Raw genomic sequence first — 15,585 nt, forward strand, 5'->3', positions numbered from 1 at the left:
GGGAGCCCTGGGACAGGCTGCCCAGGGGGTGTGGAGTCTCCTTCTCTTGAGACATTCCAGCCCCATCTGGTCACCAACCTGTGTGACCTGTCCTAGGGACCCTGCTTTGGCAGGGGGTTGGACCTGATGATCTCTGGAGGTCCCTTCCAACCCCTATGGTTCTATGTGGCTTTAGGAAGAGTTAAGCTCTCAATATGTGGTGGTAAGTTGAAAGGTAGCTCGGTCTAAGCCATGCCTACTTGGACCAGTAAGCATAAGCAAGTTTTTGACTTCGGTCTCATCTTGCCATAGGTGGATTCCTACTCATTGTGGGCTGAAGAAACTTTGTCATATGAACTAGAAAGTTTATCATGACTTGAACATGACAACAGTTCGGCCCCTGCCTCAGCTGGAGAAGGGAAGCAGGTCAGAGAGGTGATGCTTTTCAAGGTCATCTGTACCTGGGACAAGAAAAAGGTGGAATAGGAGAAAGGAAAAAAAAATGGAGTGGAAGAGGAAAACAACTGAGTACTGGGCAAGGGAAAGAAGCTGAATGGAAATTTGTTCCCTGAGATTTACATTCCCTCCTTTGCCAGGCAAATAAAATCTGGGCAATAAAAGTTAGTAAAATGTCAGTTTACAGGCAATTACTGGTGGAGTACTGGAAATGGCTCTTGCTATTTGGTTCTGTTATTAGGGTGTTGCTGGAACAGGCTTCATTTAACTGCAAAGACACCAAGTACCACGAAGGCACAGCAACGCAGAGGCTTAGTCATAAGTCCTGAGCGCTGGCGGTGACGCAAAGAGGTCTTTGAGCAGCCAAAGGATCTCTGCTTCCAGGCACAAATTCCTGCGAAGCTTTGGTCTGGAGCCAGGGAGGAGCCTGCCTTATCTCCAGGCTTATCACTGAAACTCAGATGAGCAAACTGGGGAATTAGCTGGGTCATCCTGGAGGAGCTGGGCTGGGTCAGCCTGGAGAAGAGAAGGCTGTGGGGGGACCTCATTGCAGCCTTCCAGTCCCTGAAGGGAGCAGAGGAACAGGAGGGGAATGGGCTTGTTAAAGGGCAGAGACTGGCAGGACAAGGGGGCTGGAGTGAAGCTGGAGGAGGGAAGGGGGAGATGAGATATCAGGGGGAAGTTCTTTGCAGAGAGAGTGGTGAGGGGCTGGAAGGGGCTGCCCAGAGAGGGGGTGGGTGCCCCATCCCTGGGGTGTTCAAGGCCAGGTTGGCTGGGGCCCTGGGCACCCTTGTGTAGCTCCAGGCCTGGAGGTTGGTGTCCCTGCCTGTGGCAGGGGGTTGGAGCTCTGTGATCCTTGGGGTCCCTTCCAACCCAGACCAGTCTATGATTCTATGATTCTATGAAGTGTGAGACCCATCAGCAGAAACATTGCCCCAGGGGCACACCCCAAGCAAGGATCAATATGTTTGAAGACACACACCAAAGAGCTAATGCATATCCAAACCAGGATGTAGGCTGCAACCTCTGTTTAAAGTTTTCCCACCTCCTGGGCTTCAGTGCTCAATATTTGATGGGATGATGCATATGAGGTCGCTGGGAGTCTCAACCTGAGAGTTTCATCTCTATTTTAATCCTTTCCCTGCTGTGTCTTGTGTCTAGATTGTCCTGCCCACAAATATTTGCTGCAGTCCTGAGAATCTTCCCCCAAAAATCTTTTCCTGGTCTGGGAGCTGCCACTGGTCCTCACAGATGTAATGAGCATCTGTTCTCAAGTGCTACATCCCAGAGCCAGGTCAGCCTCATGGTGTGCTGCAAAGCCTCCAAGGTATCTGGACAGAGATTTTCACCTGTGGCCAGAAGATCTGGCCTGCTGAAGCAACATCTACATCGATCTATTCAGCATTATTACCTTTCACTGAATCACTGCAAACTTCCCTTTGACCAGCCTGGACTCATCAGAAGTGCTCAGGACATATATCAGAGCACCCTCCTAGGACAAGGACTTCTTAGGAGATGGCTTTCTCCACTCTGTGTGGCCAGGGGCACCTCTTATCAAGCCCAAGACAGACTCCTACACCTCACATTTCCTCTACTCTGGCTTGAAGTAGCCCACTGCTCAGCAGGCAGGAGAAAAGTGGAATGCCATATGGATTCACCAAAGTCCTTGTGCAGCAATGAAGGGATATCTACCTCTCCTGTTGGTACCCTGAAGAGCTCTTCAGAGTTGTCTGTACCCCACTGTTATCTATATCAAGAGCTCTTAATATCAGTGGTAGAGTTAAATTCCTACTTCCAACCGTTCTCATACCTGCTGTACTCTGGGTTACAGGGCCTTGGTTATCACTGTCACACCCTGTGCTGTGCAATGGTGTCAAAAGAGTGTCCTTTCACCTTCCTTTGCCTTCCTGGACTGGACATGTTTAGCATCTGATTGTCCCAGTATTAACCTGAATCCTTGACTTGCTCTCAGACACAGAATCATAGAATCACCTGGGTTGGAAGAAACCCCTTTAGATCATCCAGTCCAACCACAGCCTAACCCTGCCCAGCCCACCTCTAGATCAAGTCCTTCAGCACTTCATCCACACACCTTTTAAATCCCTCCAGGGATGGTGATTCTACCACCTCCCTGGGCAGCCTGTCCCAATGCTTGACAACCCTTTCAATGAAGAAATTCTTCCTTATATCCAACCTAAATCTCCCCTGACGTAATTTTAAGCCATCTCATCCTATTTCTTGTCACCCAAGAGAAAAGACCAACCCCAACATCTCCACAACTGCCTTGCAGGTAGTTGTAGAGAGCAATAAAGTCTCCCCTCAGCCCCCTTTTCTCAAGACTAAAAAGCCCCAGCTCTCACTTCTTGCTTTATCTTCAGGTGTATGGCTTTACTTTCATGCCTTGTCGACTCCATCACCCTCAATCATCAGTGTGGACCAAAAAATCCTGGATTTCTCCCATCATTCACTCACAAGCTAGTGCCTCTGCTCCAATGTGGGCTTTGGCAGGCGTGCTCTGGCAAGCACTGAAGAATGAAGCACATCACAAATGGTTCTGAGACAAAAGCAAGGTCCAGGGAGCTGAGGGGTCTTGCACCCACTAGGTAAATTGACATAGGACACCCAAGGAATGAGCACATGGCTGTACAGATGGTATTACCCTGGCTTCCTCAGCTACAGGGCAAGGATCCATGAGCTACTCATCAACTATAAAGCCCAGCTCACAAGAGGAGATGATGAACATCTCTGAGGTCCTAGTGAGGATGGTTGAAAACTGAGATGGAAAGGGTCAAGGTACACTGGTGATTGTAGATCCTGGAAACTCAAAATAGGGAGTAATGGCAGGAGAGGGGTATTCACAGTAGATGTGGCACTTCAGGAGATGGTTTAGAGGTTACAGTGGTGTAAGGCTGATGGTTGGACTTGATGGTCTTGAAGGTCTTTGCCAACCTCCATGATTCTATGGTTCTATGATAATAGAGTCTGAGGGAGAATAATCTGCCAGCATATTAATGCACAAAGCATGGGAAATAAAGAAGAGGAGCTGGAAGCCTTAATACATGATCAAGATAATGGCTTAATGGGCATAAAACTGATTACAATATTAATATAAAGAGGTAAAGCACAGCAGGAATATCAATGTAACAGAGCACAGGAGGAGGTGTCTTGAATACCAAGAATGCACTCCCTTGCCTTGAGGTCTGGTTATAAAAGCAACTAGCTCCATGGAAATTCTCTGGACAATGATTACAAGGAGAAGACACAAATGTTGTCAACTTTGGTTGCCACCAAATCAAAAGTGTAAATGCATAAAACCTTTTACAAGCTGGTGAAATTACTCAGAGTGAATGGAGCAGGAGAGAAAGGGACCAGCATGTGTTGGTGTTGAGTTGGTGGCAATTTGTGAATATGAAAGATAGAAGGAGAGGGGCCTGAAGGAAAAGGAGAACTGCTAGCCATTAACATAGAATCATAGAATGATAGAATCATGGAATGGTTTGGGTTGGAAGGGACCTGAAAGATAATCAAGTTCCAACCCCCTGCCATGGACAGGGACATCTGTTGCTCGAGCAGGCTGCTCAAGGCACCATCCGACCCGGCCTTGAACACCTCCAGGGAGGGGGCAGCCACCACTTCCCTCCCTGGGCACCCTCTGCCAGGGCCTCACCCCCCTCAGAGGGAAGAATCTGTTCCTAAATCCAACCTAAATCTCACCCCTTCCAATTTAAACTCATTCCCCTTGTCCTGTCGCTCCAGGCCCTTCTAAAAAGTCCATCCCCAGCTTTCCTGTAGCCCCTTCAGGTACTCCCTGGCCCCTTTCAGGTCTCCTTGGAGCCTTCTGTTCTCCAGGCTGAACCAGCCCAACTCTCTCAGCCTGTCTTCATAGGAGAGTTGCTCCAGCCCTCTTATCATCTTCATGGCCTACTCTGGACCTGTTCCAACAGTTCCATGTCCTTCTTATGTTGGGTACTCCAGAACTGGACACAGTGCTCAAAGTGGGGTTTCAGAAGACCAGAGTAGAGGGGCAGAATCCCCTCCCTCGACCTGCTGGCCACACTCCTTTTGATGCAGCCCAGGATGCAAGATCACAAAATCACAAGAATCACAAGGTTGGAAGAGACCTTTGAAGATCATCGAGTCCAACCATTCCCATCCTATGCTAAACCAGATCCCTAAGTACCTCATCAACCCTTTTTTTGAACACAGTTGGCCTTCTGGGCTGTAAGCAAGCATTGTCAGCTCATGTTGAGCTTCTCACCCACCACCACCCCCAAGTCCTTCTCTACAGGGCTGCTCTCTAGCACATCATCTCCAGCCTGTATTGATGATGAGGATTGCCCTGACCCAGGTGCAGGACCCTGCATTTGGCCCTGTTGAACCTCCTGAGGTTCACACAGTCCCACTTCTCCAGCCTGTCCAGGTAAGACTGGGTGAAGGTAGATAGGACTAAGTAGTGTCTGTCTTCAAGAAAAGGGGAGAAGAGGGATTGGGGTAGATGGCACATGAGACAGCTTAGCCTACCTCTCCAGAACAACATGGGGAAAAATGATTAAAGCATCTCTGAACACTTAGAAGATAAAGTGAGACCTGGGTTTCTGGAGAACAAGTTGCATCAGGATGTTGCACTCTAACAGAGGCATCTGAAATAGATGATGTCAATCATGCTCTGAGAGTACCCTAAAGCTGTCAATAAACCAAGGCTGAGCACAGCTTGTTTCTTTGTGGAAAGTGAACATGGCAGACACCTAACCTGAGGTCAGATGAATTTCATCCAGGATGTCATACATCATGGCTCTTCCAACAAGGCCCCAGCTCTGCTCTGACTTTTGCAATTTTAGAAATCTAATGAAGGACCAAACCCAAGCTCTATTATCTCAGTCTAGCTCCAAGCACAGCACAGATAGCATTAACTTCCACCAGCAGAATCCCTAAATGTTTCCAAAAGACAGATTACTTGGCTTTCCTCAAATATTGATTGACAAAACACCACTTGCTGGTAGTTAACAGTGTTACGTGCCGATCCCTGTGGGTGGTAGTGGAAACAGCACATCATCCACCCATGACTGGATGGGTGCTGACCAGGATGGCCAGTCCAGCTGTGCTTCCTTTGTATCCAGCAGCCTCAACAAATGTCTTTGAACAAATGTTCAACTCCTGCACTATTACTGGTTGGCACCTATGGATTCAAGTGTTCATTAAGAAGCATTTTAAAAACTCCACTCAAACCAAGCATAGAATGGTCTGGGTTGGAAAGGACGCCAAGGATCATACTGTTCCAACCCCCCTGCCACAGGCAGGGACACCAACCTCTAGGCCTGGAGCTACACAAGGTTGCCCAGGGCCCCAGCCAACCTGGCCTTGAACACCCCCAGGGATGGGGCACCCACCCCCTCTCTGGGCAGCCCCTTCCAGCCCCTTACCACTCTCTCTGCAAAGAACTTCCCCCTAATATCTCATCTCCCCCTTCCCTCCTCCAGCTTCACTCCATCCCCCTTGTCCTGCCAGTCTCTGCCCTTTAACAAGCCCATTCCCCTCCTGTTCCTGGGGTCCCTTCAGGGACTGGAAGGTGCAATGAGGTCCCCCCACAGCCTCCTCTTCTCCAGGCTGAACCAGCCCAGCTCCCTCAGCCTTTCTTCATAGGGGAGCTGCTCCAGCCCCCTGATCATCTTCATGGCTCCTCTGACCCCTCTCCAACAGTCCCACATCTCTCTTGTCCTGGGGCCCCAGCTCTGGCCACAGGACTCCAGCTGGGGCCTCACAGGGCAGAGCAGAGAGGGACAATCCCCTCCCTGTCCCTGCTGCCACCCCTCTGCTGATGGAGCCCAGGATGCCAGTGGGCAACTGAACCACTGTGGAGCCTTCACAGCAACAGATAGTTGCTGAGAATCACCCAGAAAGAGGTGTAACTGGGGAATAGGTTAAGAAAATGCTGATATTTCTTATTGCAATAGAACAATTCAACATGGTCGTATTTCCATGACCTGAGAAAAAGTCCCAGGTGTTCCCTCCTTTCCTATTCCTTCTTTTCCCAGAGGGGACTTTTCCTTTGGAACAACCTTAGAGACCATTTTTTTTTCCACTTGGGATTTCTTCCAGGTGAAGTTCAAAGGCATTTGAACAGTTTTGGAAAACAAAATTGCTTTTCTTAATTTTTATTTTGGTCATTTTTGTTCCCCCCAATTGCAGTTTTTCAGGAAATGAGGTGAACTCAGAGATTATTCAGGTCTTCCATCATAACTGCTTTCCCTCTGGCCAGCAACACACACCCACTGAGCATAGTGCCTTGTTCTCCAGTCTCATAAGGATATATGCACTTCTCATAGGTTATACAACCCATCATCTCACAATTCTTAAGCAGTTTGAACGTGAAACATCATTTGTTCATGTCTGGCAATGCCCCCTAATAGACTAAATTCATTAAAGAGTAATAAATAAATGCATATTTCATGTGTTCCTTGATGCAAAATGCAACACCCTATTAAAACATACCTCTGACTGTGGTCCCCCCCTGCCCACAGATGGTTTTCCAGCAAAGTCTCTTTGAACATGGGCTTTGAGGAGCAGCACTGAGCCAGCATTGCCTCATCCCACCCCATGATGCCCACATGTGGGTGTGGGGAGAGGATCAGGAGTGAAAGATGGAGAGAAATGTTTCAACTCACAGCAGAGCCTGGCAAGCCTGGTTCTCCTGGCTCCCCCTGCAAGGAAAGAGGTGGCAGGTTATTGTGGAGAGGAACTGCATTTCCTCTGGAAATGAAGATTGTTGTAGGAAGAGACAAGGGGACTTCTGGGGACTCCTCTGTGGCAGCAGCTGGAGGAGGCAGGTAGGATGCTCCAAACAACTCATTTGGGCAACTGAATGGAGCTCTATATCTCCATTGACAATAAATGGAGCTTAGAGAACAGTTCACACCTCAGGCCTAAACACTGACACTTCAGCAAGTTGTTATTGACTCTTTCAGCCCAAGAAAGATGCTGGTGCACCCAGCTGCTTTTAAAAAAAAAAATGGGAGAAATCTTTAGGGGTCTCCTGGAAAAGCACAGCTACTTCTGCTCTCTGATAGCCCTACAACATTTCAATCAGCAGTTTTGGAGAGGGAACACAGAATTATATCCTGTGAGAAAACCCTGAAGGGATTTTACATGTCAGTCTTTGCAGCAGATGCCTTAATGTGGGTGCTCACTGTACTCACCTTCTGTCCCACTGGTCCTCTTGCTCCAAAAAGCCCCATCACTCCCTTGGAGCCAGCTTCACCTTTGACCCCCTAAAATTTAAAAGACCCTGTCAAATGCATTTGAAGTACCTACTGCTCTTGAAGTGATCCCTCCTGAGAGACACCAGTAGAGGAACCCATGGAGATGGTGAAGAGGGTAACAACAAGCACCATTTCGATAGCAGACTTCAGTCCCAGGGAGCCCAAAGATCTCTGTGGAAGCCAAGAACCAGGGAAGAAAGCCACCAGCTGTGGAATGGCTCAGTAGAAACCTCAGCAAACTCTTTGTGTAAGAGAGCTGGTGCCCAGTGATGGGAATTGAAGGAAAACAAGCAGAAAAGGGTCTCAAAGCTTCTGGTTGAGTTGCCTACTTGCAAACACTCAAGTACAACACCCTGTTTGGGTGATTGGGGCAGGTTTAGATTGGATATTAGAAAAAAAATTTGTACTGAAAGAGTTGTCAGGGGCTGGAACAGGCTGCCCAGGGAGGGAGTTGAGTCACCTTCCCTGGATGTGTTCAAAAAAAGGGTTGATGAGGTACTTAGGGATATGGTTTGGATTAGAATGGGAATGGTTGGACTTGATCTTCAGAGGTCTCTTCCAACCTGGTGATTCTGTGATTCTGTGACTGGTGGAGATACTACTTCGGTGTCCCACCTGAAATCACTCAGGTATTCAGCCAAGAGGTGTTTTTGCTTACCTATTTTTATTTCTTTTTATTAGTGGGCAGTCTGACAGATACAACGTGTGGGGTTTCACCTGACCCATGGGAGTCGGGTGAACATTAACACCCATAGGAGCATCTCTGTGGGTTTCCTTTACAGTTGCTGGAGGCCTAACCAGTGCAAACAGCTGTGGTAAGGAACACAATTTGCTTCTTCACAAGGGTGATGTCCACACCAGGTCAGGCCATTCCCACCCTAAACTACACTGATTATACAGGTTCCCACGGGAAATAACAGGAGCAGGATGCCTTGCTCAGGCAGGGATGCTGCTGTTGTAGATACCTGTATTTATTCAGCTGAGATCCTTTCTTGGGTCAGACATCTTGAGCAAAAAGCCATTAACATAATATGAAAATAGGGATGATTAGAACATGGAGATTTAATCTGTGACTCAGACTGAGAGTGGGAGAGTTACGTGATTCCTCCCAGTGGAGTGGTGATGGGCTGAGACCTGAGACCTCCGTAGGGTTCTCTCAAAGAGCAAAAGCAGACAAAGGAACAGGTGACTTGCTCTGCCACCACCCAGGGGACAGCCCTGTGTGAAGAAGAAGAACAGAGGAGCCAACCAAGCCTTAACAAAAATGTCACAAGAGCTGCAGGGTTTGAAGCAGCACAGCCAGCTCTTGGAAGGAGAGGGAGATGTGAGACTTACAGTGCTGTAGTAAGTGAACAGTCACTTCTTTTCCCACATGATCCAATTTTATATGGTCTCACAAGTACAGATTTGACATCAGATGTGTATCACATTCCCAAGCCCCAGCTCAGCATCCTCCCCTCTCTTTCTGTGGCAAGAGAATCACAGAATCATAGGGGTTGGAAGGGACCTCGAGAGATCATCGGGTCCAACCCCCTCATGGGATCCAACCCCCAAGACCTGGGCTTGTGTACCTTGCTATGTGTTTCCCAGCAGGCACATGGGAAGGGAGGATGCAGCGATATCACTCCCTTCCTCACACAACCTTTTGCTGTCTCAGGAGGGTCATACCTTTTCTCCTACAGGCCCATCCTCTCCTTTCTCGCCTTTGTCTCCATCAAAACCTGGCAGACCCTGTTCACCCTGAAAGATAAGAGAGAAATTAGTGGGTTGTGCCTCTCTTCTGGAAGGACCCAGCTCTCAGCCACTTGTTCTGGCCCAAAGAACTGGTTCTCAGTGTTTATTGCGAGTTGTACTTGATGCCAATGCCATCAACTCCAGGGAAGAGACAGCTTTAAAAAAGTCAATAAAAGTCAAACTTACAGCATCTCCTTTACTGCCTTTATAGCCCTGGGGTCCAAAAATAGTCATGGGTTCACCCTAGAGAAAGGAGACACAGGGAGATGTAGGCACCTGGTGATACATGAACTCATGGGTCCCACTGGGTGGAACTGGGCTTGCTATGATGGGCAAAATGGTAATTCACACAGATACAATGAAGGCATTTCCCAATCTGTGGTCCACATACCAGGGAAGCCACATGCTCTCCACAGTACAACATTAACTGTTAAGATAAACTAAGAGTTGGATGATTAATGTGCAAAGAAAACAAGAAGTCCTGAGGCTTGACAGTGAGCTCTTGCTCCAAAAAATGTTGGGGCTCACTGGCACTACCCCCTTCTAGATGGCATGGCTGGAAATAGGTGGTGCATGGCATGATCCTGAGGTTCAGCTCCTGATCCAAGGCTGTCGTTGGTGGGACAGGGTCATATCTGCTCAGCTCCTTCATCACCGTGTATCACACAGGATGACAAGGTTTGGATCCCTTCCCAGGTGTGGGAACTGGCCATAGGCAGGATGCTGAACAGGGCTACTCCTGGTGTCCCGAGTTATGGGCACAGAGTTGGAGCTAAGGAAGTGGAGTAGCACTTAGGGTACTCCTCAGAGGTACTCTAAGTGCTACTTTTTAGAGGGTTAGACATACAAACTGTTACCTTGAGACAGTCAGTAGCTGCAGACATGCAGTAACCCCATAGCCACATTGGTGACAAGTCTGTCTATCAGGTCAGCATTTGAGGAGGGACATTTTGCTCCTCAGAGATGGAAGAAGCTGTGACAAGGCTATTCCCATGCAAGAAATGGCTCTGCTCTGGTGAAGCAATGGTTGTGTCCCCAAAGTACTGATGCTATCTGTAGTTCAGAGGGAGGAGGGCTGAACCCACATTCTAATGCCCACTCCAGAAGGACTCCCATTACACCAGCTCTCTTCTCTTCAGGGTGGCTGTGCCTTGCTGCTGGAGTCTTAACAACCACACATCAGTCAATATTCCCCAGACTTTGACAATCTTTTGCACTTCATCCAACCACCACCATAGGACCCTGATCAATTTCTGGTTTAATATATCCTCCTGCTTCCCTGCTCTGGAGGGTCTCTAATGGAGGGAGGATGGGGCTCAATGAGTTTTGGGGACAAAAGGGAGGATAAAGGTCTCATAGTTTGATCCAATATGTAGCACAGACCCTGGGATTCATGCAGTTACTCCTATATTGATCAAGGGAGAGTTAGAAAGAAAGTGAAGCTGCAATCATGTGGAACAAACCCAAACCAATTATCCCTCTTCTTCCTGTTTTATCTCACACTCCACCTGATATTTTATTAAGGTATTCTTTGGAAAACACATTACATATTCCTTCAGCTTGGAAAGTGTTTTTGGGGCCTCTTCACGAAGCAGATTAAGAATTGATTCGTCTCTGGAGCGAGTCCCCTTTGAAAGTAGCTTCCTCAGAGACAAATCGGCCTTAATCATTTAATACTGCATGACTCAAAGGCAGAACCGTCATGTAGGTTTTCTAAAACTCATTTTCTAACAAGCCATTTCAGCCAGGAAGGAAGTTAACAAAACACTGGGCAAAAGTTCAGCATTTTCTGTGCGTTTTCCAGAAGTGCTTGGGAAATTATTTGCACATTACCTGCTATGAGCCAGCTCGGGCTTTTTAAGATTGCTGGATGCTTTGGGGTGAGCTGGTTATACCAAAATAATTGGAAATTCTTTTCCACCCTGCATTCACAGGAGACATTTTTGTGTCCCAGTATGTAGTTGGCAAAATGAGGGGGTTTTTTTGTTGTTGTTTTGTAGGATCCTGTCAAAGATATCAGAGAATCATAGACTCATAGAATGGTCTGGGTTGGAGGGGACCCCAAGGATCACAGAGCTCCAACCCCCCTGCCACAGGCAGGGACACCAACCTCCAGGCCTGGAGCTACACAAGGTTGCCCAGGGCCCCAGCCAACCTGGCCTTGAACACCCCCAGGGATGGGGCACCCACCCCCTCTCTGGGCAGCCTGTTCCAGCCCCTCACCACTCTCTCTGTAAAAAACTTCCCCCTAATATCCAATATAAATCTTCCCTCCTTCAGCTTCACTCCAGCCCCCTTGTCCTGCCAGTCTCTGCCCTTTAACAAGCCCATTCCCCTCCTGTTTCTATGTTCCCTTCAGGGACTGGAAGGTGCAATGAGGTCCCCCCACAGCCTTCTCTTCTCCAGGCTGACCCAGCCCAGCTCCCTCAGCCTCTCTCCACAGGGAAGCTCCTTCAGCTCTCTAATCAACCTCATGGCTCCTCTGACCCCTCTCCAACAGTCCCACATCTTTCTTGTACTGGGGCCTCAGCTCTGGACACAAGCTGGGGCGGTGTACCCAGTGCAAGGATGACATGGGCAGAATGGATTGAACATGGTGGAGACCCATGTGAAGTACAAGGGGCATCTATGTCTTGTCTTCCACTACCTCCATGGGTGTACAATGTGAAACAGACAGATCCAGGCTGTTCTTGGAGGCACACAGCAAAAGGACAAGGTGCAATAAGGGAAACTCCCACCAGAAGGAAAAATGTCTTCCACCCAGGAGTGGACAGATGCCTGAACAGTGACAGAGAAGCACAGATGAGGCCACCAGCCTCACATCCTGAAGATTTCATCAGCAATTGGATTTTGATCCTGGCACAGGGATGGAACTGCACACAGCACCATGTATTGAAGGTAGGATCTAAAGTCCTCTGAAAGCCATTTTCACCCCATCACCTGGGATCCTTTGCTCAGAGCTCCACACTGGGTGGGCTGTGCTAACCCACATGTAACGGTGTAAGTCCCACAAAACCAGTAAGATCCCAGATGTTTGAAAACACATACAAAGAGTTTTTTACCATTTACACCTCTACCTTGTAAGATCACCGACTCATCTAAGCAACTGTCCATCTGCTCATTGGCAACTCTAAAATCCTGAAAGGCTTTTACCCCATCTGCCCCAGAAATTCAGTCTGGAATAACAGAATCACAGGGGTTGGAAGGGACCTCCAGAGATCATTAAGTCCAACCCCCCTGTCAAAGCAGGGTCCCTAGGACAGGTCACACAGGTTGGTGTCCAGATGGGGCTGGAATATCTCCAGAGAAGGAGACTCCACACCCCCTGGGCAGCCTGTCCCAGGGCTCCCTCACCCTCACTGGGAAGAAGTTCTGCCCCACATTGGGGGGGAACTCCCTGTGCTCCAACTTGAGCCCATCGCCCCTTGTCCTGTCCCCACAGACACTGAGCAGAGGCTGCCCATGGCCCCCTGTGTCCCACCCTTCAGCTCTTGAGAACCATTGATCAGATCCCCTCTCAGGCTTCTTCTCTCCAGGCTGAACAACCCCAGCTCCCTCAGCCTTTCCTCACAGGGGAGATGCTCCAGGCCTTTCAGCATCTCTGTCCCTCCTCTGGACTCTCTCCAGGAGATCCCTGGCTTTTTTATCCCAGGGAGCCCAGAACTGGACACAACACTCTAGGTGGGGCCTGACCAGGGCAGAGTAGAGAGGGAAATGTTCTTACTCTTTCTCCTTTGGGTCCCAGAAGTCCCCGATCACCCTAAACAGAGGAAAAAAAAGAAAGAAAAATAAATAAAACAGTGAGCAATTCCCTTTTTACTCACTCTTCTTGTGTTGCTCAGCCCACCAATTTGCACACCAAGACACTAAGATCTATCATAGCTGGAATTCGGTTCCTCTGGGCACTCCCCAGAATTAACTTACCACAAGAGATTTGGTACAAGTAGAATTTATTGTGTTGACAAGAACATTAAGACCCAGAGGACTCAAGCAGTTTGCCTGACTCCACACTCAGTACATCCACAATGTGGAGCTATCACTGGATTTCAACCTCCCAGTGGGATGTGGCACATTCCTGAGGCATGAAGATGCCTACACTACATCTAGGGTGGGAAGGTGTCCTACATAATAGAGGATTTCTGAAAGTTCAACCTCAAATCATAGAATCCCAGCCTGGTCTGGGGTGGAAGGGACCCCAAGGATCACAGAGCTCCAACCCCCTGCCACAGGCAGGGACACCAACCTCCAGGCCTGGAGCTACACAAGGTTGCCCAGGGCCCCAGCCAACCTGGCCTTGAACACCCCCAGGGATGGGGCATCCACCAATCTGGCATCCTGTGCTAAGAGTGTATGAAATATTAGCTGTTAGGGGAAATTTTTTATAATGGGCATGAGACATGAACCTTAAGAGCAGGACTCATTCCTGATGGCATCTCATAACCTTCTCCAGTGCTCAAGATAGATGTAGTGATAGCAGCAGAAGGAGGAAGCTCTGAGGACCATGAGGGGACAGGAGAAGAGAGACAGGCTTTAAAATTGCACTTGAATTTCTTCTGAGTGGCAGAGCTGTGTATGTGGATCCCTCTCCTGATGTCACATCACACACATGTGACATTGGGAAGAAAATCTGCTCTTCCAAGTGCACCTTCCAAGGGCTGAAAGTGGGATGTATCAGAATCTGTTGCCTAGTGGAGAATCATTGTCCTGTCAATGCTGTGGGACATCTGCTCCCTATCTATTGTCCCCCAATCCTCCACATTTGGGCATAAACCACATCATACCAGGGGGTCTCCTTTTGTCCAAACTCCCAAATTTCCTTCCAAAGAGAACCATAAACGGTGCATAAAACCAGCATGCACCCTTATCTCCTCCCAGCCTTTGCAGGGGGCTGCTAATGCCACTTCATATTTCCACACACTGCTCCACATGCCCTCCCATTCTGCCCCCAAAAGATGTTGTTCCCCACTGCTTTAACAGAGGCATCAGCAGCATGGTCTGCTGCAGAGAAAGGTTCCCCACAACCATGCCTTCCTCCACAGATAAGATGACTGTTGCTTACTCTTTCTCCTTTTACACCTGGGAATCCTTTTAAGCCCTGCAAGAAAATAAAACAAGGTGTGAAGATATATAGCAGTGGGGGAAGGTCCTAGGAGAGAGCATCCTCCACTTGAAGGCAGAGCTCCAAGGATAGGTTCCAACAGAGAGAAGCTGCTGGTGAGACCAGCACAGGTACCTCTGCTCTCCACCCCTCCCCAAAAGCAATTTCAGAAGTGAACCACAGAGATACAAAGATAAAATTTAGCCTTAACCTTCTGCCCACCACTGTGTCTTGGTCACAACTCAGGATCTCTTGGCAGATGTATAACTTTACCCAACCTCTCTCATTTTTCCAGCACCCCTCTCAATTCTTCCTTTTGTATCCTTAACATTAAAAGATGCAGCCCCCACCTCTCAGACAGCATAGGGGAAGGGTTATTTCTGGAGGGCCTCTCCTAGATGGGGGTGGTGGGGATCACTGTATGTTCCCCAAGGAAGGCTGGAGCCCCTGAAGACAGAGCTAGGATGGGAACCACACCTGGAGAGCTGAAAACCCACTGTAGTTACTCAAGGTGTAACCAGTTTGCAATACTGGGCACAGGCAACTTCCTGTGAATATCACACATCACAGAATGTCAGGGGTTGGAAGGGACCTTGAAAGATCACCTAGTCCAATCCCCCTGCTGGGGCAGGATCACCTATATTAGGTCACACAAGAACATGTCGAGGTGGGGTTTGGATGTCTTCAGAGAAGGAGACTCCACAACCTCTCTGGGCAGCCTGTCCCAGGGCTTGGGGACCCTCAAACTGAAAGTTTCTTCTTATGATCCCATGGAACTTCCTCTGCTCCAGCTTCCACCCATTGCCCCTTGTCCTATTGCTGCCATCACTGAGCAGAGCCTGGCTCCATCCTCCTGACTCTCACCCTTTACATATTGATAAATATTAATGAGGTCACTCCTCAGTCTCCTCTTCTCCAGGCTAAAGAGCCCCAGCTCCCTCAGCCTCTCCTCATCAGGAAGGGGTTCCACTCCCTTCATCATCTTGGTAACCCTGTGCTGGGCTCTTTCCAAGAGTTCTATGTCCTTCTGGAGCTGAGGGGCCCAGAACTGGACACAATATT

At 48.7% G+C, this 15,585-nt stretch overlaps 1 protein-coding gene across 1 annotated transcript in view; it reads right to left on the minus strand.

Moving 5' to 3' along the window:
• The window catches only part of LOC311204962 (uncharacterized protein), a gene marked incomplete at its 5' end in the record, with an annotated part of 119,553 nt that overhangs the window by 25,151 nt on the left and 78,817 nt on the right, over positions 1-15,585 (minus strand). The window contains 6 exons of the mRNA XM_084279228.1: positions 7,098-7,133; positions 7,629-7,700; positions 9,360-9,431; positions 9,612-9,668; positions 13,150-13,185; positions 14,485-14,520. Coding sequence (XP_084135354.1) covers positions 7,098-7,133; positions 7,629-7,700; positions 9,360-9,431; positions 9,612-9,668; positions 13,150-13,185; positions 14,485-14,520 — 309 coding nt within the window. The remainder of the gene's footprint in view (positions 1-7,097; positions 7,134-7,628; positions 7,701-9,359; positions 9,432-9,611; positions 9,669-13,149; positions 13,186-14,484; positions 14,521-15,585) is intronic.

Source organism: Gallinula chloropus, assembly GCF_964237585.1.
Source record: "Gallinula chloropus genome assembly, chromosome: 1".
NCBI lineage: Eukaryota > Metazoa > Chordata > Aves > Gruiformes > Rallidae > Gallinula > Gallinula chloropus.